General features: G+C 38.0%; 1 protein-coding gene across 1 annotated transcript in view; it reads right to left on the bottom strand.

Moving 5' to 3' along the window:
* cntn3a.1 (contactin 3a, tandem duplicate 1) overlaps positions 1-26,870 on the bottom strand; it is a 139,790-nt gene extending 112,920 nt beyond the window's left edge. Inside the window, exons 1-2 of the mRNA XM_051662872.1 lie at positions 26,605-26,870; positions 8,085-8,224 (exon numbers count right to left, since the gene is read on the bottom strand). Coding sequence (XP_051518832.1) covers positions 8,085-8,139 — 55 coding nt within the window. The 5' untranslated portion in view covers positions 8,140-8,224; positions 26,605-26,870. The remainder of the gene's footprint in view (positions 1-8,084; positions 8,225-26,604) is intronic.
* Between the last annotated feature and the right edge of the window lie 1,037 nt (positions 26,871-27,907).

Here is a 27,907-nt window from a genome sequence, read left to right as displayed (position 1 = left end):
GAAATACACACTTTGTTCACATGGGTTAGGGCACATGACTTTCATCACAGTCAAACAACAGAATATATTTGAATACAAGGTTTTGTATCAATGGATAGTAGGTAATTATCCACTTTATCCAGCACTACTTTTGTTCTCTGTCTGTATCCCGTTACTGTTTTACAGTGTGAGAAATCACTCCAAACAATTTAGTCTGTGCATGAACTGTCTAAGCTAAGTGAAATTACTGTAAAATGTAATGCACAGGTATATGACTTTGTACATCAATAATAATAATTTTATTATCAAGCTGGAATTATTAAGCTGTCAGTGTTGTGAAACGAATGGGCATCTGTGAGCTCCCGTTTCCGGGTGAAATGTCCACAGATCAGCGCAAAAATTGCGGTATATTTTTATTTGCAATTGATGTAACACAGTTACAACAGGACATATTCTATTAACCTTACCCCAAACCTCAACACTAAACCTAACTGGCAGTACAGTAAATATTAAATTTGAGCGAACATGCAAACTCTGAATCAAACTCACCATCATTTTTGTGAACACGATAACTTTCTGGTTTCCATGGGACCAGAACCGTATCTCAGTAACGGAAAAGGTAAACATTTGAATTGATGCAAAAATGTCTAATGGTGAATGCCGCTTGTCAGTAATTCTGCAGAATTGGGCCTGAAAAGGTTAAAGATCTCTGGTATAGTGTGCATTTCAGATGTAGAAGCCAAATAATGTTTATCATATGATGCACATTTAAACACTGGACAGTAAGAGACAATTTGTTGAAATGGTAACTAAGGGGTTTAATACACATGAATTATCGAGTGACTCAGCCATGCTACACAAAGACTGCTCTAGTCATCATGACACTGGAACATTTTAAACAGGGGCGTCAATATTGACACTGTACTAAAGCATATGCCTGCTTTTGATCAAGCCGTCCAAAATCCAACATGGTAATTTTACCCAATTTCGCTTCAGATTCTTCATATAATAGCTAAATGAGATATCAGCACTTTTGTTACCGAAATCTGATACTGAAAGTATAAATAAAGACTTGGTAAGACATCTTTAGGCTTAGCTTGGAGCTGATGCAAACCTTTGCAATGCCCTGGAGAGTGAATATATATCATTCAAGGAATTAATTCAGCAATTAAGGTTCATATTTGCCAGAGGAAGCTACTGTCTACTTCGAAAAACACCATGTAATTACAAGGTGTGGTGATGCTGCAAATATTACAAGATGTTCCTAAGATATTGATGCAGAATATTCTGAAACATTGTTATTCACTTGCAGATTTTACGTTACTTTGTAAGGATTCTGCAGTACGCTTTTCAGGTAGTGTGATTTTTTTTTTTTTTTGTCAACACAGATAGACTGTCGCTGAGAAATGATCTATTCCTGCTCAGCACAGAATACTAACAAGACGTTTACAACACAAAGCCCACCCTGGCAGAGAGGGAGGCCATTATGGAGGAAATTAGAAAAAGCAGGTCTCTCTCTCTCTTTCTCTTACGCTGAGGGAAAAATATGTATGGCAGCACATCTAAGCAGCACCAGGAAAAGGCAAGGAGCAATTTGGAGGCCCAAAAAAAACAAATCTCAAATTCAATACTATCTGACAAGTCGATGAATTCGGCCAGCTTACCTCAGCATGAATATCCAGGCACAGACAGGTTGCACAGGGTGAGTGTGAGAGGGAGGGGGTAGATATTCATGTGGCCTCCAATTCGTTTGATTCTGATTCAAGGGTTTTATTCATCAAATGAAAAAGCCAATCTCAGTTTGTTAAAATACACACGTGCACAAACCCATGCAAACAAATTCATACACAATGGGCGCTGAAGCTGAAGTACAGAGAATTGTAAATTTACATTGGATGTATTCAGGCTAACGGAGAATGACAGTTTCTCCAACTTATTTGCAGAGAGTTTCACAGTTATGAAATGCATCATAATATAAAAATGGCATTAATGCACTCATGAACTTGACCACTGTTTTACAATTTTTTTTTTCCCTGCAACACGTCACTAATGTATCAATTATGTGTTAGTTATGATCACGAACACTGTTTTAATTATACTCATTGATCAGAATTGTATATGCTGTTAGACAGACAATATAAATTATACACTCGTCTATTGAGTCAAATTTCTCAGTGCTGTGACACCGTGATTAGTGCATGTGCTCCTGTGGTGCTCAGGTGGGTTATGCAGGTTTGAGTCCAGCCTGAGAAAATTCCCAATACTATCCCCCCTCTCTGACAAATAAAGAGGCAAAAAGCACTCAAAATAGTCACGATAATAAAGCACAAAATTCAATTGGGCTACAGCTATTTAAATACAAAACACAAACTAAATGAATTAGGACTGAGGGCGCATTGATGCCTTTCTCTGATTGTGCCATCTCTGTACTCTTCAATCAATGCACATTTTATCAAACGGAATTACATCCGTTCAACAATTTTTGTTCTACTGCAGTTACAACTGCCTAATGCCAAATGCTCAATGCTTTAAAATGATAGAAATTAAAGCAAACTGTGTAATTGGTTATAGTTTTTACACTTTAAGAGACAAAGCAAATGAGTGCATTTAATGTCCATTAGTGTGTCTTTCTCACATCCAGAGACCAAGGTTTCCCGATAACCTTGCAATTTAAGCTCTTATGATTGCCACTCGTTATTTTACAATGGAGTAACACTTGTTTCCCAAACCAGCACGTAGATCGCTCGGTAAAGTAGAACTTAAGTGCTTCGTTAAGTGTTAAGTGTTTTGTCTGGTCCAAAGGTGCTGAACTTTGGCCAAAACTTCAAGGAGTTTATCTTCTCAACATGAAAATAATGCGGAAATGCTGGCAAACATGGAAATTGTATGCAACCTTGTTGAAAGTTAACTATTACCAAATTTATTTACAGAAATAATGATGGCCTTGGTAAGACAGGGTTTTAGATGTACAGTATCAACTTCATAGAGATTAATGAAAGTGACGCAAGAAATGCATGTAATGTGAATGCGCACGATGTGAATCATGAGGGGCTCTCACGTAGCATAAAGTTTTGTCTCTTTGGCTGGAAAATTAACAGATGCGAACAGAACAGGATTAAAATGATGGGCATCAGTAATGAACTACTCATAGAACTGTCGATATATTAATAGATCATCTGGTTAGAGTCCAAGGCACTGTGTACTTGTAGCCTTACTGCCAATTTGTGACTATAAACAGACTGTAGGCTCAAGAGCCGATTCAAATCAGCCATTGGAGGGAGGAAGAGGATGCTGATAAAGAGCGATACAGAAAATCACTCATTGCACACTCTAATCGCCTTTAACCATATTTTAATTATTTATTTAGGCCAATTTATTTGTTTTAAACTACATGGCCACTTTACTCATACTCTGTCTTGTTAAGAAATATGTTTAATAAGAACATATATTTCTATTTCCATTAAAGTTATTCTTATAAAAGAATGGCAATATAACTTTATACTGTATATATAAGGTGTATTTAAACCTATCATTCACATCACATGTGCAGACTGCCTATTGATTTCAATGTGATTTTTTTAGACATTTTTTTTTTGCCTTTGAAATAGTGTACAATGGCTTTCCAATTATCAAAATATATTAATACAATTTATTAAATGTCCCTTGATCTCTGATAAACTCTGAAAAAGATGCATCTAATTTGCACTTAAAGGGTTAGTTCACCCAAAAAGGAAAATTGTGATCTGTCCTTTGAAGCTCCAAAAAGAACAGTCAGCATAATCATCATCCATACGACTCTGCTGGTTAAATGAATGTCTTCTAAAGCGAAATGATTGCTTCAATATTTAAGTAACTTAAATATAAATAATCGCTTCCAGTCAGCAGCAGTACATGCGTGTGATGTAATGGCGTGGCATGTCCAGAAGCTTCTTTGGTTTTGGTTTAGATCTGTATTTGTATCTGTATGTTTACTCACAATGGTGCATTTGTGTGCTCTCCTTGAATGTCTCAACCAAGATTTTTGAGGTCCGTAACATGCCAATGCGAATACGTCTCATGAGAGACCACGTGAACTCCACCCTCTCGTGAATGCGTATAATTCTGCTGACCAGAAGCAATAATTTATAGTTAAAAAGGACTTAAAATTTTATCTTTTTCGCACCAAAACATGATCATTTGTTTTAGAAAACATTCATTTAACCAGCAGAGTTGTATGGATGATGTTCATGCTGACTGTCTGTTCTTTTTGGAGCTTCAAAGGTCAGATCGTCATCCACTTGCATATTTTTCATCAAATGTGTTCTGCTGCAGAAAGTCATACACATCTGGGATGGCATGAGGGTGAGTAAATGAGTGAATTTTCATTTTTGGTTAAACTATCACTTTAATGCACCTAAAAGCAGTTTTAAGCTCTTATTAAATTATGAATGTTTTTAAGTACTACTTAGATAATGATGTTTTTGGGAAACGCACCTTAGAGATTAAGTATGTCAGGGTTTGTGTAGGGATGAGGTGATAGAGAGAACCCAGATGCATCTCTTTTAATAATAAACAAACAGAAGAAGATGCAACTAAAAGAAGGTAAACACAAATTCCACAGAAGTATGCTGCTTACAAAGCTCTACATACAAACAAGAACAACACCAGAGCAAAGAACATGAGGTTATATATACACATGGGAATTGCAAGGAGAGGAGGAACACCTGGGATACAATTAGGGCAAAAAACAGGAAGACAGACATAAGAGGAAGATACAAAACTTCAAATTAAGAGTCTTTTCAAAATAAGAGTCCTTGGGGAAAACATAAGAACGAGGTAACGTGACAAAGTACTACTTAAGTGCTACTTTCGTTCTTACTTCTGGAAACCCAGCCCAGGTCATTTTAATTTTACGTATGGGCCTAAAGCGTGTACCGAGTAGTGCAATCTCTCTAAATTAGGTTGCAAGGGTGTCAAATAATAATTTATAGTGGGTCTGATGTACAATCGTGGTTTTCTAATTGTAATGCTCACAAAAGTTAATATATTTAGTACTGAAGTGGAGTATATAATGCTGTATGAGCTGTTATGAGCAGTATCAGTAATTTGTTAAAAAAATGCATTTTCAAAAAGTGCAATTTCAATGCTTATTTTAGCAGTGGATTTATGTGTTGGTTTCAAACTGTCACATTAGGACAATTTTTGGAAATTCTACGCTCACAGCTAAAATTCAAACCATCATCCTGTATCTTTGCAATAGCTCTTGGTACAATACAGTCACACTGACATGCATTCAGGCAAAGGTCACCTATATAATGATGGTAGATTTTAACCAAAATCTTGAATTGTGTTCTCAGGACAAAAGTATTTTTCATTAATGCCAGGGCCTGTATTCACAAAGATTTTTATCTTACCACAAGGAGTTCTCCAAAGAGTTCCTAGCTAGAAGATTTTGCTTAAAACCTATTCACAAAACTGCTAAGAGGAAGTTTAACTAAGGAAATCTTAAGATAAGAGTAAGGCGGAGTTGACCTTGTCGCTATGGTTGATGTCACATTTTATTAGCATGCTCTTTTAAATCACCCTTAGTTATTGGTAGACAGGGAAATGCTATTTTTCAGCTAAGACAGACTAGATAGATAGATAGATAGATAAATAGATTTTTTACATTAATTGTATTGTGCTTCATAATTGTTTATTGGTTACATTTCCCTTTAAATAGTCTTCAACTAGATGACAGCAAGATTATTTCAAAACTCCTATCTTTCAGTGGTAATCTGGTAGTAGGTCCAAAGTTTGAATCGAATCACTGCCCCTAATGGCAGTGTTGTTGCATGTGGGAGCTTCAGTTTCCGGGTGAAATGTCCACAGAGTGCCGCCAAAAGCGAGTTATGATTTAATACAGTCAACAGGAATACATTTTATTAACTCAAGCCCCAACTCTAAACCTAACTGTCAGTGGAGTAAAAATGTTATTTTTTTGTGCGAAAATGCAACCTCCGAATCATGCTTCCCATTGTTTATGTAAACACGATTACTTCCTAGTTTCAATGGGATCACAACACGTGTCTCAAAGGTTGCACGTGCAACACGCTATAAGTAGCACTAGAGGGAAAAATGTCTGATGGGGGATGGTGCTTAATTTGGCTGAATGGGGTTGATTTCATTCCAGTGTAAATGAACTTTCGGAAGCAACAAGTCGATTTCTCCTGTAATCATGTTGGTTGTTCCACATTTGACATATTAATTTTTAAATGGATTTTTGTTGTAGATATGGTCATGCACTTTAAATCGTATTTTGTGATATTGTATTTTTTTAAACTGTGAGAACACAAATAAAGATTATGAATACTGTTACGATGCAAATAAATAGGAAACTTCTCCAGTTTAAGCTGCAGTCACTTTTACTACTGCGTTTACCAAGCTACTAGTATTTATCTCTCTTTTATAGTCATGCCCAGTGGCTTTAGGGTGGTCTTGTTAGGAGGACCGTATCGCCACATGTGAATTCTCATAGAGTGTTCAGAACAGTGCAAGATTTTTTTTTTTTATATTATTATTATTCACTGGCAATATTTGCCTTGTGGAATGGATTTTCAGGGGGCATTTTTGACCTTTATTAGGGCATATGTTTCTACTATTCTCCTAAACAAATTACTAGGTATGTCTGAAATAGAATATAATAAAATATATTAAGTTTAAACTGGCTGATTTCAACCCACATATACTGCACATACAAATCTGTCTATGTTACCCACACCTGGAATCTTTTAAGCAGATTGTTCTCTCAACCATGAATAAACACTGTATGATGTATCATGACCTGCGAGTGGAGAGGGAGAAAGGGTGCTGTTCTGTTCTTAAAAATCACACCCAGCAGGAGCTCTTGTACATCATGCAAAAGAACACAGAGCAAACAGCCCTTTTTAAATCAAAGACTTAAAGGATTATGTCTGACCCTCCCTTTGATTGGAAGACAAATGTAATTGCTTGTGCTTAATCAAAAAGAGATCAATAGGAGGGCTTTTGAGCTTTCACTAGGCTAAATGAGAACATATTGTAAATTGCGCTCTCCAATAAAATAATGGCTGATAGATCCATTTGCACATGAACCTTTTTATGTCTCTTAAAGGACTTTGCAAATTATATATTGCCACACCTTTTCTCCAACTTTGACAGACTGCACAAAGCAAGGTGGTCTTTATATCAAGAAGTCGCACACAGACCGGTGATAATGTTAATATGTCAAATAGCTAATATTCTGCCCAATAGTGATGAGTATAGAGCCTAAACGTCCAATCACATAATTCTAGACAGCAATAAAGTAGTGTCATGGAGCGACCACCCCCCACCTACATTATCACGGCCCCCCATTTAGGCTATAGACCAGGGAGGGCCATTAGGATTTTCAGATTTTGCAGTGCAATCACCCGTTGCGATTGCGGCACAGTTATTTAAATGAATTATTTTCCACTCTAGTCTATTATTATGGTACAATATATCTCAGATAACCCCACCCCAAAATGACAAATAATAACAAAAACAAACTCTGATGTCATTAAAACATGTCATTAAGATGGATTTTTCTGTCTAAGTGGGCGGTTCTTGGCCAGTTTAAGCTTCAAAAGTGCCCAGACCTTTTGCTGCAGACTACTGAATGTTAAGCATAGTGCTGGGACTGGGGCTTCAACAACATTCATATAAACCTATAATTTCCCTGGAAAGTTAAGGTTAGGATGTTTGATAGGAATGTTGTTGCAGGAACAACAAAGGATTTTGATTTTGACCACGTCCCCACCTGGATCAATACAATTATGGCCCAGTACTGCAAGGACACCATGTCTTTTTTCAGTTTAGCACCATGTCTCCTTGGACAATTTATTTCCACCTTTTATTACTTATGCTTAGTCTATTTAAAATAAACCGCCTATCTGAGGCATTACAACAACACCCACTGTCTGTCTTTGCTCATCCATTTGTTAGAAACAAAGTGCCACCTTAATTGGTTCCAGAAGATTAGAGACTTCCCTGAATGGGAGGTATGCCCTTAATAGTAAATGACAAGGACAAATGTATGCCACAGAAACAGACTGGTAGTGTACAGAGCAGGTTATTAGGATGCGTACCTGAAAGGCACCCTATGAATAATTGCAGCACCAGCAGTTTCCATGACAACCCCATTTTAAATATTGGAGATCAGCGGGAGCTCACAATCAATTGAAGGTAAATAGAATGCCGTCTTTGTCCAGACTGGAACCTCTGTGCCCTGAAATCAAAAGACAAGACGAGAAGAGTTAGAAAGTGTTAGCTGGCCTAAAGTCCCTATATCCAGTAACATTTACAAACATTAAACCAAATCAGAGTTGACATCAGAGGAACAGCTTCTGCCTTTCTAGACATCATAAACCATTAAAGAAATCCCATCTGATTTTCTTTTCTTCTGTGGAACACAAAAGGAGTTAGTTATAGCAGAACATCCAAATTACTTTTTTCTATACAATGAAAGCGAACGGTGACAATTATTTCAATTTCACTTTTTAGTTATTGTATGGCTGCAGAAAACTTAGAAAATAGTGCACGAATGGACTACCTTTATGATGCTTCTATGCAACCTTGTTGTTTGTTTGTTGTTCTTTTTCCCTTTTTGGAGGGAATTTTCATTTGTGGCTGAATTATCCATTTAATAATGATGAAATCAACTGGTTTTCCAATGGTTACAGTCTGGGTTAGATCTCTTGGTTAGAATGGTTAGATCTTGTATAATTTTGTCATAAATCAAAGTTGTAAAGTTAAATTCAAAAAACTAGTTCAACAGTCCTTTAGATGTCGAATATCTTAACAAACTTTGATCATAAAAATGCTGATAGACAAAGATAAGTATATACTCTGATAGATTAATTCTCAAGGATATACATTTAATTAGAATTCTTTTAAAGCCTTTATACTGTACATAAATTACTTTTATGTCAATATTGCACAAGGCTTTTAGGAGGGTTAAGAACTTGGCCAGACCTTTAAGTTACCCTCAACTTATTCAATGGCTTCCACTGAATACACTACAGCAACTTGCACCCTTCGTCTAACACAAGATTACACAAACATTCCAGTAAGAAAACTCAAATTCAGAAGTAATCCTTTTTTCTTTGCATGCTTTCATGATAAAACTCAAACTGATTTAACATGAGGTAAATGTATGTGCTCAATAAGCCCAATTATGTTGCATATCTCTCCTACATATGGTAGTTTTACATGCATTCTTGATTGACTTTAAAACCATATGGTTACTTTAAATTTATTTTACAAAAAGGCTGCTGTTCAGGATTATGTGCATGTGGTATGGCTTAAAAATCAACATGATCATATATACAGTATTACAGCTTTTTAAATATTATTTGCCGTAGTCTCCCATTCACCACTATACACTGTGAAAAAAAACTTACAATTTCAAGGCAACATGATGCGGTAAAATTGAGTTCAACAACTGTCTTAATAATTGTTTTCAGTAAGATTGCTTTGTTTAGTTTTGCTTTGTTCACTATATGCAAAAATGTTTGTTGAGAGAACTACTAATTTCTTGTTCAGCCAGCTATCAATTCGCAATACGAGAACTTTTACTTTGTCACTATTTAAATCACTTTTACATGAAGTTAACTGCAAACTTTGCCCCTGAAGAGAGGTATGTCTTGCAAGGCAGGACTCAGAATGACTCAGTATTCTCAGTATTCTCAAACTCTCAACATTGAGTGACTAAAATGGTGTTCATCAATCAAAATGATTGTGTGCCTTCAGAACACTTGGAATATGAGGCATGAGTTGCATGGACTACTTTAATGACACTTTTGTTATTAGGGATGTGCCCAAAGCCGAATACCTTATTCGGAAAGGCACGAATAATTACTTCAAAATGAGTAACGGATTCATCCGAATAATATAAAAAATATTTATAAAGCGACATTTTAAATAAACATATACAAAATTAAAAATAACTTATTAATCTGTACAGCCAATATTTCTAAATTGTAAACCTTATTAATGAAAATGTGCATGTTGTGATTTCAGATTTCCGTTTGCGGTCTCTGTTAATTGTTCGCGTCTGGAGTTGTCAAGTGTAAAAATGTTCTCCCCAATTTGGCATGCCCAATTCCCAATGCGCTCTAGTTCCTCGTGGTGGTTTAGAGACTCGCCTCAATCCGGGTGGTGGAGGATGAATCCCAGTTGCCTCCATGTCTGAGAGAGTCAATCCACGCATCTTATCACATGGCTTGTTGAGCGCGTTACCATGGAGACCTAGAGTGTGTGGAGGCTTCACACTATTCTCCGCGGCATCCACGCACAACTCACCACGTGCCCCATGAGAGCGAGAACCACATTATAGCGACCATGAGGAGGTTAACCCAACGTGACTTTACCCACTCTAGCAACCGGGCCAATTGGTTGCTTAGGAAGCCTGACTGGAATCACTCAGCACGCCCTGGATTCAAACTTGCGACTCCAGGTGTGGCAGTCAGTGTCTTTACTTGCTGAGCTACTCAGGCCCCCCATCAAGTGTAACATTAATTAAGATATAACATCATATACACGTTCCACTTGAAATGTCTATGTTAATGTATCACACCTTTCACACGTAATTCTCATGTATTTATTTATAGCCTAAACCTGAGTGCGATGTTAAATTCCTGACATGAAGAGATTATTTTGTCTATCCCTCTTTTAAAGTGGGCCACATTTATATCCATATCAGCGATTTAGGTTATTAACTGGTTAAAATTTTATTCCGCAAAAAGTTAAAATGCTCCATAAAGGTTTAAGTGCTCCATACAGGCTGCTCTTTTAGGAATATTCCTCATGTAAAATGAAGAAACTGAAACACCGTCTTGTTTTTCTTCTTCTTCTTTAAACTGTGCAAAATTTTAAATTGTTAAGTGTTCTTGAACTCTGGTTAGCGCTATATAAATGTAACATTATTATTATTATTATTATAATTATTATTATTATTATATTATTATTTAACTAAATAATGGTGTCCTATCATACAAATTCCTGATAGACTTATGGGACTTTTACCTGTTTGTTGGCTATATTGATTTTATTTACATTTATTTTAATATTTGAACTTGTATTTATTATTCACTGCAAAATGTGTGCTTGACATTTCACATTTTGCTTGACACCTCCTGCATCCAGAATAACATTGTTATACAGTTGAAGTCAGAAGTTTACATACACTTAGGTTGAAGTCATTAAAACACATCCACAGATTTCATATTAGCAAACTATAGTTTTGGCAAGTCGTTTAGGACATCTACTTTGTGCATGACACAAGTAATTTTTCCAACAATTGTTTACAGACAGATTGTTTCACTTTTAATTGACTATATCACAATTCCAGTGAGTCAGAAGTTTACATACACTAAGTTAACTGTACCTTTAAGCAGCTTGGAAAATTCCGGAAAATTATGTAAAGCCTTTAGACAATTAGCCAATTAGCTTCTGATAGGAGGCGTACTGAATTGGAGGTGTACCTGTGGATGTATTTTAAGGCCTACCTTCAAATTAAGTACCTCTTTGCTTGACATCATGGGAAAATCAAAAGAAAACAGCCAAGACTTCAAAAAAAATTGTGGACCTCCACAAGTCTGGTTCATCCTTGGGAGCAATTTCCAAATGCCTGAAGATACCACATTCATCTGTACAAACAACAGTATGCAAGTATAAACACCATGGGACCACGCAGCCATCATACCACTCAGGAAGGAGATGCATTCTGTCTCCTAGAGATGAATGTATTTTGGTGCGAAAAGTGCAAATCAATCCCAGAACAACAGCAAAGGACCTTGTGAAGATACTGGAGGAAACAGGTAGACAAGTATCTATATCCACAGTAAAACGAGTCCTATATTGACATAACCTGAAAGGCTACTCCGCAAGGAAGAAGCAACAGCTCTAAAACCACCATAAAAAAGCCAGACTACAGTTTGTAAGTGCACATGGGGACAAAGATCTTACTTTTTGGAGAAATGTCCTCTGGTCTGATTAAACAAAAATGTAACTGTTTGGCATAATGAGGAAGGAAAATTATGTGGATATATTGAAGCAACATCTCAAGACATCAGCCAGAAAGTTAAAGCTCGGTCGCAAATGGGTCTTCCATATGGACAATGACCCCAAGCATACCCCCAAAGTTGTGGCAAAATGGCTTAAGGACAACAAAGTCAAGGTACTGGAGTGGCCATCACAAAGCCCTTACCTCAATCCGATTTTTTGGGCAGAACTGAAAAAGCGTGTGCGAGCAAGGAGGCCTACAAACCTGACTCAGTTACACCAGTTCTGTCTGGAGGAATGGGTCAAAATTTCAGCAACTTATTGTGAGAAGCTTGTGGAAGGCTACCCAAAACGTTTGACCCAAGTTAAACAACTTACTCACCAAATACTAACAAAGTGTATGTAAACTTCTGACCCATTGGGAATGTGATGAAAGAAATAAAAGCTGAAATAAATAACTCTCTCTACTATTATTCTGACATTTCACATTCTTAAAATAAAGTAGTGATCCTAACTGACCTAAGACAGGGAATGTTTTCTATGATTAAATATCAGGAATTGTGAAAAATTTCAAATTTCAAGTTTAAATGTATTTGGCTAAGGTGTATGTGAACTTCAGACTTCAACTATACATGAACAGATGAAAGAAAATTCTGTTTTATGCAGATATTAATATCTGAAATACCAGGAGAAACCACAGTTAACAACATATTCCTCAGTTAATGTAGCCTAAAAATTCAGCTTCAACTGGTAAGAAAAAAAAGAATAAAATAATATTTTCTTAAATAATAATTGTATAATAATAATTATTATTATTATTTATAATTACTTATAACTATTATTATGAAAAGGCATATACAAGGCATATTTTATTAATAGAAAATATAAATGTAAGAGTAACACTTAAAAAATGGGCATTTCATTTAGTTTTGACCTCTGGTTTAAGCCCCGCCCACACCCGGGTCTATCCAAATACAGAGACAGATACAGATAATTTTGACAGATACAAATACAGGTGCATCTCAATAAATTAGAATGTCGTGGAAAAGTTCATTTATTTCAGTAATTCAACTCAAATTGTGAAACTCGTGTATTAAATAAATTCAGTGCACACAGACAGAAGTCATTTAAGTCTTTGGTTCTTTTAATTGTGATGATTTTGGCTCACATTTAACAAAAACCCACCAATTCACTATCTCAAAAAATTAGAATACATCATAAGACCAATAAAAAAAAACATTTTTAGTGAATTGTTGGCCTTCTGGAAAGTATGTTCATTTACTGTATATGTACTCAATACTTGGTAGGGGCTCCTTTTGCTTTAATTACTGCCTCAATTCGGCGTGGCATGGAGGTGATCAGTTTGTGGCACTGCTGAGGTGGTATGGAAGCCCAGGTTTCTTTGACAGTGGCCTTCAGCTCATCTGCATTTTTTGGTCTCTTGTTTCTCATTTTCCTCTTGACAATACCCCATAGATTCTCTATGGGGTTCAGGTCTGGTGAGTTTGCTGGCCAGTCAAGCACACCAACACCATGGTCATTTAACCAACTTTTGGTGCTTTTGGCAGTGTGGGCAGGTGCCAAATCCTGCTGGAAAATGAAATCAGCATCTTTAAAAAGCTTGTCAGCAGAAGGAAGCATGAAGTGCTCCAAAATTTCTTGGTAAACGGGTGCAGTGACTTTGGTTTTCAAAAAACACAATGGACCAACACCAGCAGATGACATTGCACCCCAAATCATCACAGACTGTGGAAACTTAACACTGGACTTCAAGCAACTTGGGCTATGAGCTTCTCCACCCTTCCTCCAGACTCTAGGACCTTGGTTTCCAAATGAAATACAAAACTTGCTCTCATCTGAAAAGAGGACTTTGGACCACTGGGCAACAGTCCAGTTCTTCTCCTTAGCCCAGGTAAGACGCCTCTGACGTTGTCTGTGGTTCAGGAGTGGCTTAACAAGAGGAATACGACACTGTAACCAAATTCCTTGACATGTCTGTGTGTGGTGGCTCTTGATGCCTTCACCCCAGCCTCAGTCCATTCCTTGTGAAGTTCACCCAAATTCTTGAATTGATTTTGCTTGACAATCGTAAGGCTGCGGTTCTCTCGGTTGGTTGTGCATCTTTTTCTTCCACACTTTTTCCTTCCACTCAACTTTCTGTTAACATGCTTGGATACAGCACTCTGTGAACAGCCAGCTTCTTTGGCAATGAATGTTTGTGGCTTACCCTCCTTGTGAAGGGTGTCAATGATTGTCTTCTGGACAACTGTCAGATCAGCAGTCTTCCCCATGATTGTGTAGCCTAGTGAACCAAACTGAGAGACCATTCTGAAGGCTCAGGAAACCTTTGCAGGTGTTTTGAGTTGATTAGCTGATTGGCATGTCAACATATTCTAATTTTTAGAGATAGTGAATTGGTGGGTTTTTGTTAAATGTGAGCCAAAATCATCACAATTAATGTCGTGGAAAAGTTCATTTATTTCAGTAATTCAACACAAATTGTGAAACTTGTGTATTAAATAAATTCAGTGCACACAGACTGAAGTAGTTTAAGTCTTTGGTTCTTTTAATTGTGATGATTTTTGCTCACATTTAACAAAAACCCACCAATTCACTATCTCAAAAAATTAGAATACATCATAAGACCAAAAAAAAAAAACATTTTTAGTGAATTGTTGGCCTTCTGGAAGTATGTTCATTTACTGTATATGTACTCAATACTTGGTAGGAGCTCCTTTTGCTTTAATTACTGCCTCAATTCATGGAGGTGATCAGTTTGTGGCACTGCTGAGGTGGTATGGAAGCCCAGGTTTCTTTGACAGTGGCCTTCAGCTCATCTGCATTTTTTGGTCTCTTGTTTCTCATTTTCCTCTTGACAATACCCCATAGATTCTCTATGGGGTTCAGGTCTGGTGAGTTTGCTGGCCAGTCAAGCACACCAACACCATGGTCATTTAACCAACTTTTGGTGCTTTTGGCAGTGTGGGCAGGTGCCAAATCCTGCTGGAAAATGAAATCAGCATCTTTAAAAAGCTAGTCAGCAGAAGGAAGCATGAAGTGCTCCAAAATGTCTTGGTAAACGGGTGCAGTGACTTTGGTTTTCAAAAAAACACAATGGACCAACACCAGCAGATGACATTGCACCCCAAATCAACACAGACTGTGGAAACTTAACACTGGACTTCAAGCAACTTGGGCTATGTGCTTCTCCACCCTTCCTCCAGACTCTAGGACCTTGGTTTCCAAATGAAATACAAAACTTGCTCTCATCTGAAAAGAGGACTTTGGACCACTGGGCAACAGTCCAGTTCTTCTCCTTAGCCCAGGTAAGACGCCTCTGATGTTGTCTGTGGTTCAGGAGTGGCTTAACAAGAGGAATACGACAACTGTAGCCAAATTCCTTAACACATCTGTGTGTGGTGGCTCTTGATGCCTTGACCCCAGCCTCAGTCCATTCCTTGTGAAGTTCACCCAAATTCTTGAATCGATTTTGCTTGACAATCCTCATAAGGCTGCGGTTCTCTCGGTTGGTTGTGCATCTTTTTCCTTCCACACTTTTTCCTTGCACTCAACTTTCTGTTAACATGCTTGGATACAGCACTCTGTGAACAGCCAGCTTCTTTGGCAATGAATGTTTGTGGCTTACCCTCCTTGTGAAGGGTGTCAATGATTGTCTTCTGGACAACTGTCAGATCAGCAGTCTTCCCCATGATTGTGTAGCCTAGTGAACCAAACTGAGAGACCATTTTGAAGGCTCAGGAAACCTTTGCAGGTGTTTTGAGTTGATTAGCTGATTGGCATGTCACCATATTCTAATTTTTTGAGATAGTGAATTGGTGGGTTTTTGTTAAATGTGAGCCAAAATCATCACAATTAAAAGAACCAAAGACTTAAACTACTTCAGTCTGTGTGCATTGAATTTATTTAATACACGAGTTTCACAATTTGAGTTGAATTACTGAAATAAATGAACTTTTCCACAACATTCTAATTTATTGAGATGCACCTGTACATTGTAAAGACCAAAACAGCTGAACTATTCCTCTAAAAATGTTCCGCAGACTGAATGCTTTTCTTATAATTGATGCCTGACACTATTTTGCCTGCTATGGATTTTGATATATGAAAGTGAAATGTTCCTGTTTTGTCAAATTACAGGAGCACTTCTACAACACAGAAAGTGAAAGCTGATATCTTGTTTGGCATCTCTGAAACTGCAGAGAAAAACCTCTTGTTGTGGTGAAAAGAATGAGCCTAACTCTCCCTAAGGAAGTCGAGACATCAAGAGAGTCACTAGCACAGAGAAGCAGCTTGATGCAGATACCACAGAGAGGCAATCTCACCTCTTGCCCATACAGTTCACAGTGCAGATCCAGCAATAGATATTCTAGACACCAAAGGGCTGGTGAGTAATATTTATGGGTGAAACAGGTGAAAGCTGCTTTTCATGCATAGGAAGTGTCTAATTCTGATAAATTTTAATCAATGTCAATCAACACTTCATTCTTCTCTTTATTGCTGAAACATCTCCCAAGCTCTTAGAGAGGTGGGACAGTACCTTTAAGCCAAAAATGATCCAAGAAGCGGGATGCCTGACTCAGACTCCTGCTGTTTAACACTACCTGATATCAGCTGAGAAAACTCTCAAGAATGCCACTGATTCTACTAAGCTGAAATGGATTTTGGAAGATTAATATTAAGTATTAATCTATAAATGGAATCTTCTATAAATGGAAGATTAATATTAAGTCAGATCAGATGCATGATTGTTTTAGTCTTCCCATTCCACTCTAGTGCATAATATTCTCACTTCTATCTAATTAGAGATGGTGTTTTACCACAGCCTGGGACAGTGATTTGTCCACACTGCAGTTGCTGATTCACCTTTTTCACAAACTTCTGGATGGAAGATGGCTACAAAAATAAGCCTCTGATGTAGCTGACAGGCTACATCATAGTGTTTCATAAGGTCACCCTCAATTTCCTAGCATAAAATCTGCAACATCTCTTCAAGTCTCTCTTGCAATCAACAGTTTTAAGAGACAAAAACTGAAAAGGTTAAAACTGATGTTTGTTTTTCAACTCTGTAGTCATTCTGCTGCACTGATGAGCATCTAGGACAAGGACAAAGTTGTCAACCAGACCTTCTAGCCATGGGAAGAACTATAGACAAGACTGACAACTACTACATCGCCCTGGATAGGAAGCTTATCTCTTGTCAAGCAGTTGGTTCTCTGGGTGCTTCTGATGAACATTTAAATGTGCACTTTGTTTTTAACCTATCCTATGTTGGCACTCTTGTCAACGTCTGCACTTTCTGCAGACAACTGTCTATAAGATAACAAAAAAAAGTCTCCGAGATTGAAAGAACTGAGAGCAAAACTGTTGAATAACACCTAAACTGAGGACCACATGTGTTAAATGAAAAATTTTGCTCTGCTGTAGATGTTAAGGATCACATTCTACTGCTCATTCCGTGATATCTCATTGGAGGTTTGAAAACTGTTTCTATCCCATGTATGAACACTGTTCCTATCCCACCTAAGCTCAGACTTGTTTGTGTGCAACACGGCTGCCGAAAGCAGTTATCCACATACTCTGTCTTTTGGAAACATTTGGACAATATTCATGTTCATAGTTCAGTTTTAGAAAGTCACCTGATACAGACTGTTCTACTCTGTCAGAGACAGTACAGTCTGGTACATCAGACCAATAAACTTTTTCTGATACTGTTTGTTTAGAAAGTTTGTCAGTTCCTTCCAAAGAGCATGTAAAGTGTAATGTTTGAATTGTAAGAACACTGGAATAGTTTTATATGTTGTTTACATTTTTATTTCACTCATTCAGCTTGCAGAGATGAAATATTACCCAAACATCATCACAGATCTGTACACACACAAGCAATAGGGCAGTCTCATTAGCCTTCTTTCTTAGTCCAAATGGGATCAATAAATGGGTCAGACAAATGACAGTATAACTATTAAAAACCTCTGTAGAAAACAGCCTTTGTCACTGGGACACATGCTTGCTAATGGTCCTTTAAATGCTTACTTTGTTTATTTGATTGGCAGAAAGAGGGTTTGTCCATTATGGCCAGTGGATTTACTTCAAAGCTCACCACACATGACATGCCATATAATATATGCCTCACTTTAATGCTGCAGAATGAACCATCAAAGCCAACAATTTGAGCTGAAAATGAGCCCACAGAGGACTTTTTTGTCCACTGTGCACTGCATTCTGATTGATGACATAACTCAGCTTGATACCATAATAAAAGCAAAAAGAAGCATGTTTTATACTTTGAAAAAGAGGATCTGTTTGGAATATTTGGAGACATTAACATTCGCACTGCCATTGGACAAAGGAGTGTAGGAATGCAGCACAGAACTCCCATTTGTTGAAAACACATCTAAGAGCAAGACTCAGGAAAGCATATGGTATCTGGCTTTAAAGAAAGTGCTGGCGGTGAGCTTGACTTTGGCACTTCCTCTGTCTTGAAATCCATAAATTTTTCAATGAAGTCTATATTAATAGAAGCTCTGCTAGTCTCTGTTGTTGATGGGATTCACATGTAATGCATGTGTGCTCTCTAGTTTTTAATCATAAATGAGACAGATACCCCACTTTCTAGTTCTGGCAGGATGTTGGGGCGAATATGGAGTAACACTCTGAATCTTTTATCTGCCTCTCTTGACTTCACTTGATCCATAAACACCATCTTTAACAAGGATTTGTCTTTAAACCCAATGGTCTCACCTATATGCAACCAATGCCATATGAGAGCAAAATGAACTTCGGTGTTGTTAAAACCTCCATTGACATGAACATTTGGGAGCAGTGGTCGAGAGTGGCTGAGAAACGTATAAAACTCTCAAGCTGGTTTTGTGCACTCTAACTGAACTCTATTCTGCAGAGCGTGAATGAAAAATTAATGTTCAGCATCCGAATGAGCCAAGAAACCAGTTACTTGATTTATCTAAACAGATATCTCTGAATTTCAAATGAGGTATACCACAACATAATTTGTTGGATCGTATTTACACATTTATTGAAATTGCACCAAACTGTCTCCAATAGATAGTATTCAATTGTGTCATCAAATAAATCCAATAAATATGTTGTGGATGTTGTGGAGAAACACCGTGTGATGAGGAGGAGGGTATGGCCGGGCCGTGAGGACGCATGCCTGGCGCTGTATCGTCCTAATCAGCCGGGAGGGGGATAAGGATGAGCCGGAGACCCCAGTTAGGGAAAGAGAGAGAGAGATGCACGTGTCTGTGTGTGTGTGCGTCTCTGTTTCGTTGTACTGTTTAAATTTTAGTTTGAAATTAAAGTTCTGTTGATTGTTCACTCCGGTTTCCACTTCCTCCTTGGTATAGGGAAGGCAGAGTCTGCCACACACCGGTAAACAAAGCTTTGCAATTCTCCACTAACAACGAGAAATTAAAAAAATTGTGACCACGAAAAACATTCAAGTGTATGCTGTATAGAAACGTAGGATTATATTTCACGAAGATAAATATGAAGATAAACTTAATTGGTGGATTGGATCCTTCCAACTTGTTCGAAAATAATTTCTGGTTCTGATATTACCCATGTGTTGTGATATCCTTAATACTTAATGCACACTGTTAGTGCTTACTAGTTGTCAACCAATGTGTTTTTTGTAATGGCCGATGTCGATATCCAGAGAGCTGATAGGCCGATATATTGCAGATATGTCACACAATTCAATATAGTAAATAACATAAACATGAAATTGCTAAAAAATGAATAAGCTCTTATTTAGCACTTTATTTACTCAATTTCACACAAAACTTTAACTTTAAATTTTTAAAAATAAAATTTTATTTTAAATGGTACATAGCAGTTTCTTCTGATTTCTGTTTAGTAATCAAATTTTAGTAATTTGTCTGCACATGAAGAAATTGTTAATATATTAGGAAGAAGGAAATAACAGTACACACAGTAGTCCAGCAACCATGGATGGCATGTGTGCATTAGTAATTGCATTTTCTCACAAAAGAACGAATCAAACTAATTGCACATTCATTGCACAGTGAATATGACATTTACTTATAGCACACGTGAAACATTTTTACTATGTAGTTGCACATACGCGCTCATGCAGATCCAGCATGAGAAGCAATCTCCTGACAATTTAAACAGCCTGGATCACCTGCTTGGATTGTCACGAACAGACTGTCATGATTTGTGAATCAGAGGAACTTTTGATCCTGATCCTGAAGCTTTGTTTCTGGCTGATACATTTTGCACTTGAAAGGAAGATATTATTAGATGAGCACTCAACGGGAAGAAAAGGCTGGATTTTCATGAGGTTCGTCAATTACATCGGTTTAAACTAGACATCTGCATATTTGCAGACGGTACATGATAGAAGTATGATATTTGCCTTTTTATTATTAGACAAGAAAGTTAAAAGTCACCACAAACTGTTGAAAAGAGGCTGATATAATATGTGCTTTAGAAGAGGAATATGAGCACTCACAGGACGCTGCGGATTTGCTCAAGTTTTGTGAGGTTTGTTTATTACATCTGTTTAAACACGGTATCTGCAAATTTGCAGACAGTATATGATATTAGTTTTATTGATATTTGCAAGACAGTTAAAAGTTACAGGGAACTGTTTTGGAGGGAGAGGGAGAGTGAAACACGCGAGCATTTTAACATTATGAGCTCAGACATGTCCGTCGTGGCTTTGATATGCAGACCGTTTAAATGAGACTGTGTTGTTAACAGGTCTATTATTGTAGTAGCACCATGGCAAGTAACAAAAAAAGGACTGTGATTGCTCGTTTACATGTCTCAGATGCTGCACACGTCCTTAAGATAATTTAACGGGGGGGCTGGGTAGCTCAGCGAGTATAGCGAGTATATTCGTTATAGCGTTAGAGCAGTTATATTTAATGCGTTATAGCTTTATTAAAGTTAAAATAAAACGGAAGCAGATCATGTAAATAACTACAAACTCCGAAACAGGCATTTCTCTGTGCGGTCAGCGTCTCTTCTATGAGTTGTCCTGATCTAAGGGGGAGAGACTGAAATTGTACCTAACTGATGCACACTCTGTCGCGGGGACGCTCATCCCTCGAGCGCGCGTGCTTGCTGCAGCTAGATTAAAACATGATGGCTCGTGACTTATTGTATCATAATATATGCATCACAATGTGTTTATTATCATGAGTTTGCTTTTTGCAAGTTAAAGATGGATTGAAGTGAACAGAAAGGTGAGAGAGGGTAATCTTCGTCCCATTATAAACTGCAACAAAATACGTTTTTGATATCGTTTTGCTTGTTTTCCAATATAAATATTTAAATCTCCTTTAAAACAATGTACATTTTCTTTAGCAGCTATAACGCAGAATAAAAAATTGTTATCTGAGAATGTTGAATATAATATTAAAAATACAAATATTTAAAAAAAAATCTAAAAATCCTTTAAAAAAAGATGCATTCACCTGAGAAGCAGCATATAAGATATTTAGACTTGCTTTTAGAGAATAGATCTTGAATATAAGTATATTTTGTCTTTACTGCAATCGCAGAAGTATAACCAAGTGAAAAAATACACTTATATACAAAATACACTTATATTTAAGATACATTCTCTTAAAGCAAGTCTAAATATCTTATATGCTGCTTCTCAAGTAAATGTATCTTGTTTTAAGGATTTTTAGACCATTTTAAAGGGAAAACAAGACAAAAACACTTGATGATAATAAGATTTTTTGCAGTGAATTTCTTTACTGAATTAAACTTAATAAAAAGCTGTTGTTTTTTTCACCTTTAATTCAGTGAATGCAATTTATATATATATATATATATATATATATATTATTTTATTTTTTTTACAAAGTACTATTGCTGCCAACGTGGCAAGTTATAAAAATTATTTTAAAAAAGATACATAATTTCCTAGACTACTGACACCATGTAAGCTACATATTATTATCCAGATCTTTGCCTGGAAGGAAATGTAGAGACCAGACCTCTTGAAACTTTAATTGAGTACCCCTGCATTAGATTTGTAACGTTGGTGTCTGGAGTGGAAGAGGAGGAGAGGAGATGCAGGAGTAGATACTTTCAATCTTTTAATTATAATTGCTGGAGTGGAACAAACACCAACTAATCAATAGTCATCGGTGGAGTGGAACAAACGCTGGAGTGGAACAAACTCTAGAGTGGAAAAAACCATAAAGCTAAACTTTACAAACTAACTACACAACATTGCAATACATAAACACAACGTAGCACTTCATAAACTCAATGCAACACTTCAAAGTAAGAGTCCTTGAAGAAAGTGAGGGAGACAGACTGTGACATTACCCCAAACACCCCCCCCTTTAAAGGGCAACTCCTGGCGCCCAAAGACAGATGAGGAGGGTAGGGTGATGCAGAAGGTGAAGGAGGATCCAAGGAGGATGATCCGGAGGCCTGGGGGTCGGCTTCAGGGCAGGGACTGGGTCAGGAGGCCTGGGAGGAAGCCACAGGGCAGGGACTGGGTCAAGAGGCCTGGGAGGCGGCCACAGGGCAAGGACTGGGTCAGGAGGCCTGGTGAGGCGGCCACAGGGCAGGGACTGGGTCAGGAGGCCTGGGAGGTGGCCACAGGGCAAGGACTGGGTCAGGAGGTGGAACCGCAGGAGGAGGAGACTCTGGGGAAGTGGGCGGAGCTGTGGAAGACTCTGAGGGCGGAGCTAGGAGAGGCTCGACGAAGGCAGGCAGAGCCTGGAAGGCGGAGCCGTGAGAGGCTCGAGGGGTGGAGCCATGGACGGTGGAGCCATGAGAGGCTCGAGGGGCGGAACTGGGGTGGAACTTAGTGCCCGGAGCGTAGTCAAAGGCTCGCAGGACCATGGTGGAGCCGGGGGCTCGGAGGACCGAGGCAGCGCTGAAGGCTTGGAGGTCTGAGGTGGAGTTGGGGGATCGGAGGACTGAGGCGGAGCCGGTGAGACTGAGGACCAAGGTGGAGCTGGAGGGGAGGAGGTCCCTGGTGGAGCCGAAGGTGGAGCCAGGTGACCGACAGACCAAGGTGGAGCTGGAGGAATGAGGGACCCCGGTGACGCCGACAGGCTGATGGCCCACGGTGGAGATGAGGGGACGTAGAGCCGAGGTGTTGATGAGGGATCAGAGGGCCAAGGCGGAGTCCAGGGCTCAGAGGGCCAAGGTGGAGTCGGAGGGTCGACAGATACCCTTGCCTGTGATTTCGCAGGGAGCGAAGGTCGAGCCGGTGATGTGGGAGGAGCCGGCTGACCAGGAGGAGGAGGAGGAGGAGAAAGTGTCCTGAGTGGAGCCAGAGGAGGAGGAAGGGACAGGGCACTGGACGGAACCAGAGTGTCCATTAAGCTGGCTGGAACCAGCGGAGGATGAAGGGCAGTCAGGGTGGGAACTAGGCCGGGGAGCAAGTCCAGGTCTATTAGCTTGGTGAGAGGTGGCTCAGGGGAGGTCAAGGCAACAGGCATTGGCTCTGGGACAGTCGAGGCTACAGGCACTGGCTCTGGCTCGTTGACCGTGGCAGGCGTGGGTGCTGGCTCATTGACCATGGCTGGCGTGGGCGCTGGCTCGTTGACCATGGCAGGCGTGGAAGGAGGAGTCGTGGAAGGCTTGGAAGGAGGAGTTGTGGAAGGCATAGAGCAAGGAGCCGTGGAAGGCGTAGAGAAAGCTGGGAGAGGAGTAACCGTGGTTATGGAATATAGCAAGGGGTGATGGATGTTCAATGTAGCAAGGATATAATCCGCAAGGGAGAGATTCTCTGCCTCCGAAAGCGCTGTAAGTCGGTGAAAATGTAAACCCATACCGTAAATGGACTTGAGGTATAAATCCGATATGGAGGTTGTAGCAGCGAGTTGGTAGAACTTAGTAAAATATTCCAGGAGGGGAAGATCCTGCCTGAACAGCTCCATGAACACCACTGTTAGCTCCATGCTCAATGTGTTGTGCTCGTTGAGGTCTGGCTTTCTATGAGAGGAGGATAAGTGGGATCGCTGGAGTAGAGGAGGACATTTGGAAGAGCAGGTAAGTAAATCCGTATTCTTTGTAGGTCAGTCCTTCTGTAACACTGGTGTCTGGAGTGGAAGAGGAAGAGAGTAGACGCAGGAGTAGATACTTTCAATCTTTTAATTATAATCGCTGGAGTGGAACAAACGCTGGAGTGGAACAAACACTAGAGTGGAAAAAACCATAAAGCTAAACTTTACAAACTAACTACACAACATTGCAATACATAAACGCAACGTAGCACTTCATAAACGCAATGCAACACTTCAAAATAAGAGTCCTTGAAGAAAGTGAGGCAAACAAACTGTGACAAGATTAAACGATTATCAAAATAATCATTAGTTGAAGCCCTAAATTGCATAACTGAATGTTTTTTTAAATGGAACAAACAAACAAAAACCTAAAACAATGCATAACTGCCTACTATTGTTCACCTGAAAGACTTCCAGTGCATAACTGATTGTTAAAAAAAAAAAAAGAAAAAAAAAAAACTTAAATAATGCATTCTCCTCTAATTTTTAATAACAACTATTTAAATGCCCTCATTTGTTACCTTTGGCCAAGAAAACATAATTAAATAATTCAAGCACAAGGCATTATGGGTATTCCCATAACCTAAATTTTGTACTCAAAAGTTTGAGTTATTAACACTTAAAATTTTAAGTCTTTGGATTTTTAAAAAAAAAAAGTACAAGGAACATAGATTTAAGAGCCCAAAAATTGACATTTCAAGTAATGTTTAATTAAGACAAATTGATTTTTCTAGTAATGACAACATTAGGGTTTACAATTACAGTAGCCAGTTGATCTACATGAACAAATCATTATTTAGCTTGTTTTTCCAAACTGGGATGAGTCAAAATTATTTCTTTAAGTAATCTTGACCTGGAATGTTTCTTTATTCTTTCACTTTTAATGTAGTCAGACTGAAAAAAAAAAAAACAATTAAAAAACATTTGATATCACCTATTTTACAGGGAAATTAATGGTGCTTTCTGACAAAAAAAAAAAAAAAAATGTTTAATAGTTGGCTGAGACATTTAATGGTGCAGGGATCTAAAGCATGTATTCAGTATGGCATCACACCTCAGCCTAAACCTGCCACAAGGATTCTCCGTAGTCCTCTGAAGATAAGCTATCTATGACTCAACAAGCAATGCAGGGATGCCTTGCATCATCACAGAGATGTGTGCAAATATTCCGGGCTCCCTAAAGATACCTTAATGATGCTCCCTAATCTGTGCTTTTTTCTCCTGTGTACTCTGAAAAGCCAGCAGAGTGCAGCAAAACTGCCTCTACCTCAAGTGCAATTGTGTTTAAATGAATCAGCACTCATCTACAGTATAGTCTGCATTTTATTCTTTCTCTACAAAACGCTGCCTAACCTAAACACATGCTGCCTTATACTGTATATCAAGTCTCAGGAAAATAAAGCAAAACTAAACAAGAAAGAAAAAAAACATTTTCATCAGAGATTTTAATGATATGAAGCTTGCTCTGCATATTGCAGGTTTGACATCTAAAGTCACATGATGAGAAGGTACAACTCTTTATTTATTGAAAGAATCAGGTGTATTGTCTTATGTGATTGTGGGGCTGCGTTTAATGTTACCTCTCCTCTAATCTTCAGAATAATTATAGGAGGCATGCAGTGGATGAGGAACTCTGAAAGACTTCACCTTCTGTATTGTAAATCAAGCCCATTGTCAGGAAAATTACAATTCTTAAACACACAGTTAGTGAGATTATTCCTGAGAAAGAAATGCATCCATAAAAGAAATATCTAATCAAAGTGGGGTTTGAGGATTACGACCAAGTGTGTACCAATTATTCAAAAAGAAAGAAAGAAAGAAAAGAAAAGAAAAGAAAGACAGAGAAGCAGTCATAGTAAGATTTATACAATTCACATTGCTACAAGAAAAGAACAAATATTGCAATTATCATGAAAGGGACTGTACACCTCCAGTGACATCATAATCTCAACCGGATTAATACCTTGGCAAAATAGTCAAACAGTGAACATGAGATTGAAATGGTAGTTATGCACATTTTACGTGGTTTATTACTAAAACCCCAATTGTTTCTGTAATATACAGAATATTTAACAGTTCATACTGGGATTCATACTATAGGCTGCAACATGGAAGTGTCTGGGCAGATGCTGAGATTGGGATAATTCCAATTCCCGATGTTTACTGACCAAACGTGTACTTTTTAGGTCACAGTTTCAAAGAGGAACTGAAGAATTTAGGCTAATTGAGCAGGTTGTACAATAGTAATAGAGGAATTCCAGGAAATTGCTTAATATGATAAAATGATAGCAAAGTTAATTTTGAAGACTAGTCAGTTATGAAAATGGGTCAGTAATGTTACGGATACGTTCATTAAAACTGCATAAACGAAAAATTCACGTAATTTACAATATGCTTCTGTGAAAGGACTTCCGATATAATTTTTATAAATTATATGCTACAAAATATTAGCCTATATCCTCTAAATATAAAACCAAAAGTGTCGTTTCTGCTATATTTTTAAATATACCCCCAGGATTGTGTGGACTCGCGCCATTTCTGTTTCAAACTCATTTACCTGTTTGACTTTTCTTCAGTTTTCAGCCTCTTGGCGTGTGCTGCTGTAACGGCAGCATCTTCTTCCAGCCATTGCTCAATATCAGGGTCGCTTCACTGACGAGCGCTCTTCACAAGTACAATTTTCTCCTGTTGTCTGGCAAGCGACATCCAAGATACTCCTTGAGAAACAGTCAGACGTGTTGATAGCATTGAAACCCACTGTACTTCAAAAGCAGACCAAATGCGTTACGCATGGGCGAGATCCATATCTCTCCACGAGTCTGTTCTGGCTCATGTAAGACGTTGAATACACTGATCCCCTCCACACTGATCCCCTCCACACTGCGCCACGCGACCCGCGTTTCACATGCACTCTGTGACGCAACACAAACTTCACATCACTTGGCCTGTCAGTTCATTCGTACATATGGAGTCATTTTTATATCACCAGAACTTGACTAAAAAAAAAAGAGGAAAAAAAAAAAAAAAAAGACTAGGTGTAATTTGATGTTATCGAAAATGTTTGCTGTTAATTTTAAATATTTGAAAATATTTTGTGTGAATTCACCTAAAAAAATAAAATAAAATAAAATAAAAAAATCAAGTTGTGAAATTCAAGTTTTTATTATTCAAGTGGTGGATTTCAGGTCGTGAAATTCAAGTCTCAGTATTCAGGTTGTTGAATACGAGTTGAGAAATTCAGGTGGCAAAATTCGAGGATGACATCCGGGAATGCAAAGAAGAGCAAACGAGTGTTAATGTAATCCATCTCTCTCTTGGACAATCGAAAAGCGGTGGAAACCGCTCAAAAGTCATTTTAAACAACTGTGACAACAACACTGTGAAAACACAAAAAGGTATACTTTAGGGATACTTATTATAATGTTTCATTAATGTGTTTTGAAGAAAAGATCAACTTAATCAGTAAATTGGATCCTTCACCTAACAGCAAGTTTCATCAAGAACTTTATTTCATAATTATATGGGCAAATGACATTTACCAGTGGAAACAAATAAATCAAACTACCTCTTTTTAACTGCAAGTCTGCAAAAAATAAAAAATAAAAATAAAAAATAAATAAATAAATAAATAATTTGTAGTCGAGAAGTATTATATAATAATTCTAAAAATAAAAAAGATATATTTCTGCTAAAGGAATGACTGGGAGTATAAAATGTATATTTCCTATTGACACACTAAAGTAGCAGATATAAATAACCATCTTAAGACAAATGTTTTTGTGAAACATCTTATGTGCCTAAGACTTTTGCACAGTACTGTGTGTATTTATATATACAGGGTTGGGAGGGTTACTTTTGAA

The sequence above is a fragment of the Myxocyprinus asiaticus genome, chromosome 29 (assembly GCF_019703515.2).
Source record: "Myxocyprinus asiaticus isolate MX2 ecotype Aquarium Trade chromosome 29, UBuf_Myxa_2, whole genome shotgun sequence".
Classification (NCBI taxonomy): domain Eukaryota; kingdom Metazoa; phylum Chordata; class Actinopteri; order Cypriniformes; family Catostomidae; genus Myxocyprinus; species Myxocyprinus asiaticus.
The sequence above is the reverse complement of the archived record's forward strand: the minus strand, read 5'-3'. Positions and strand labels throughout refer to the sequence as shown.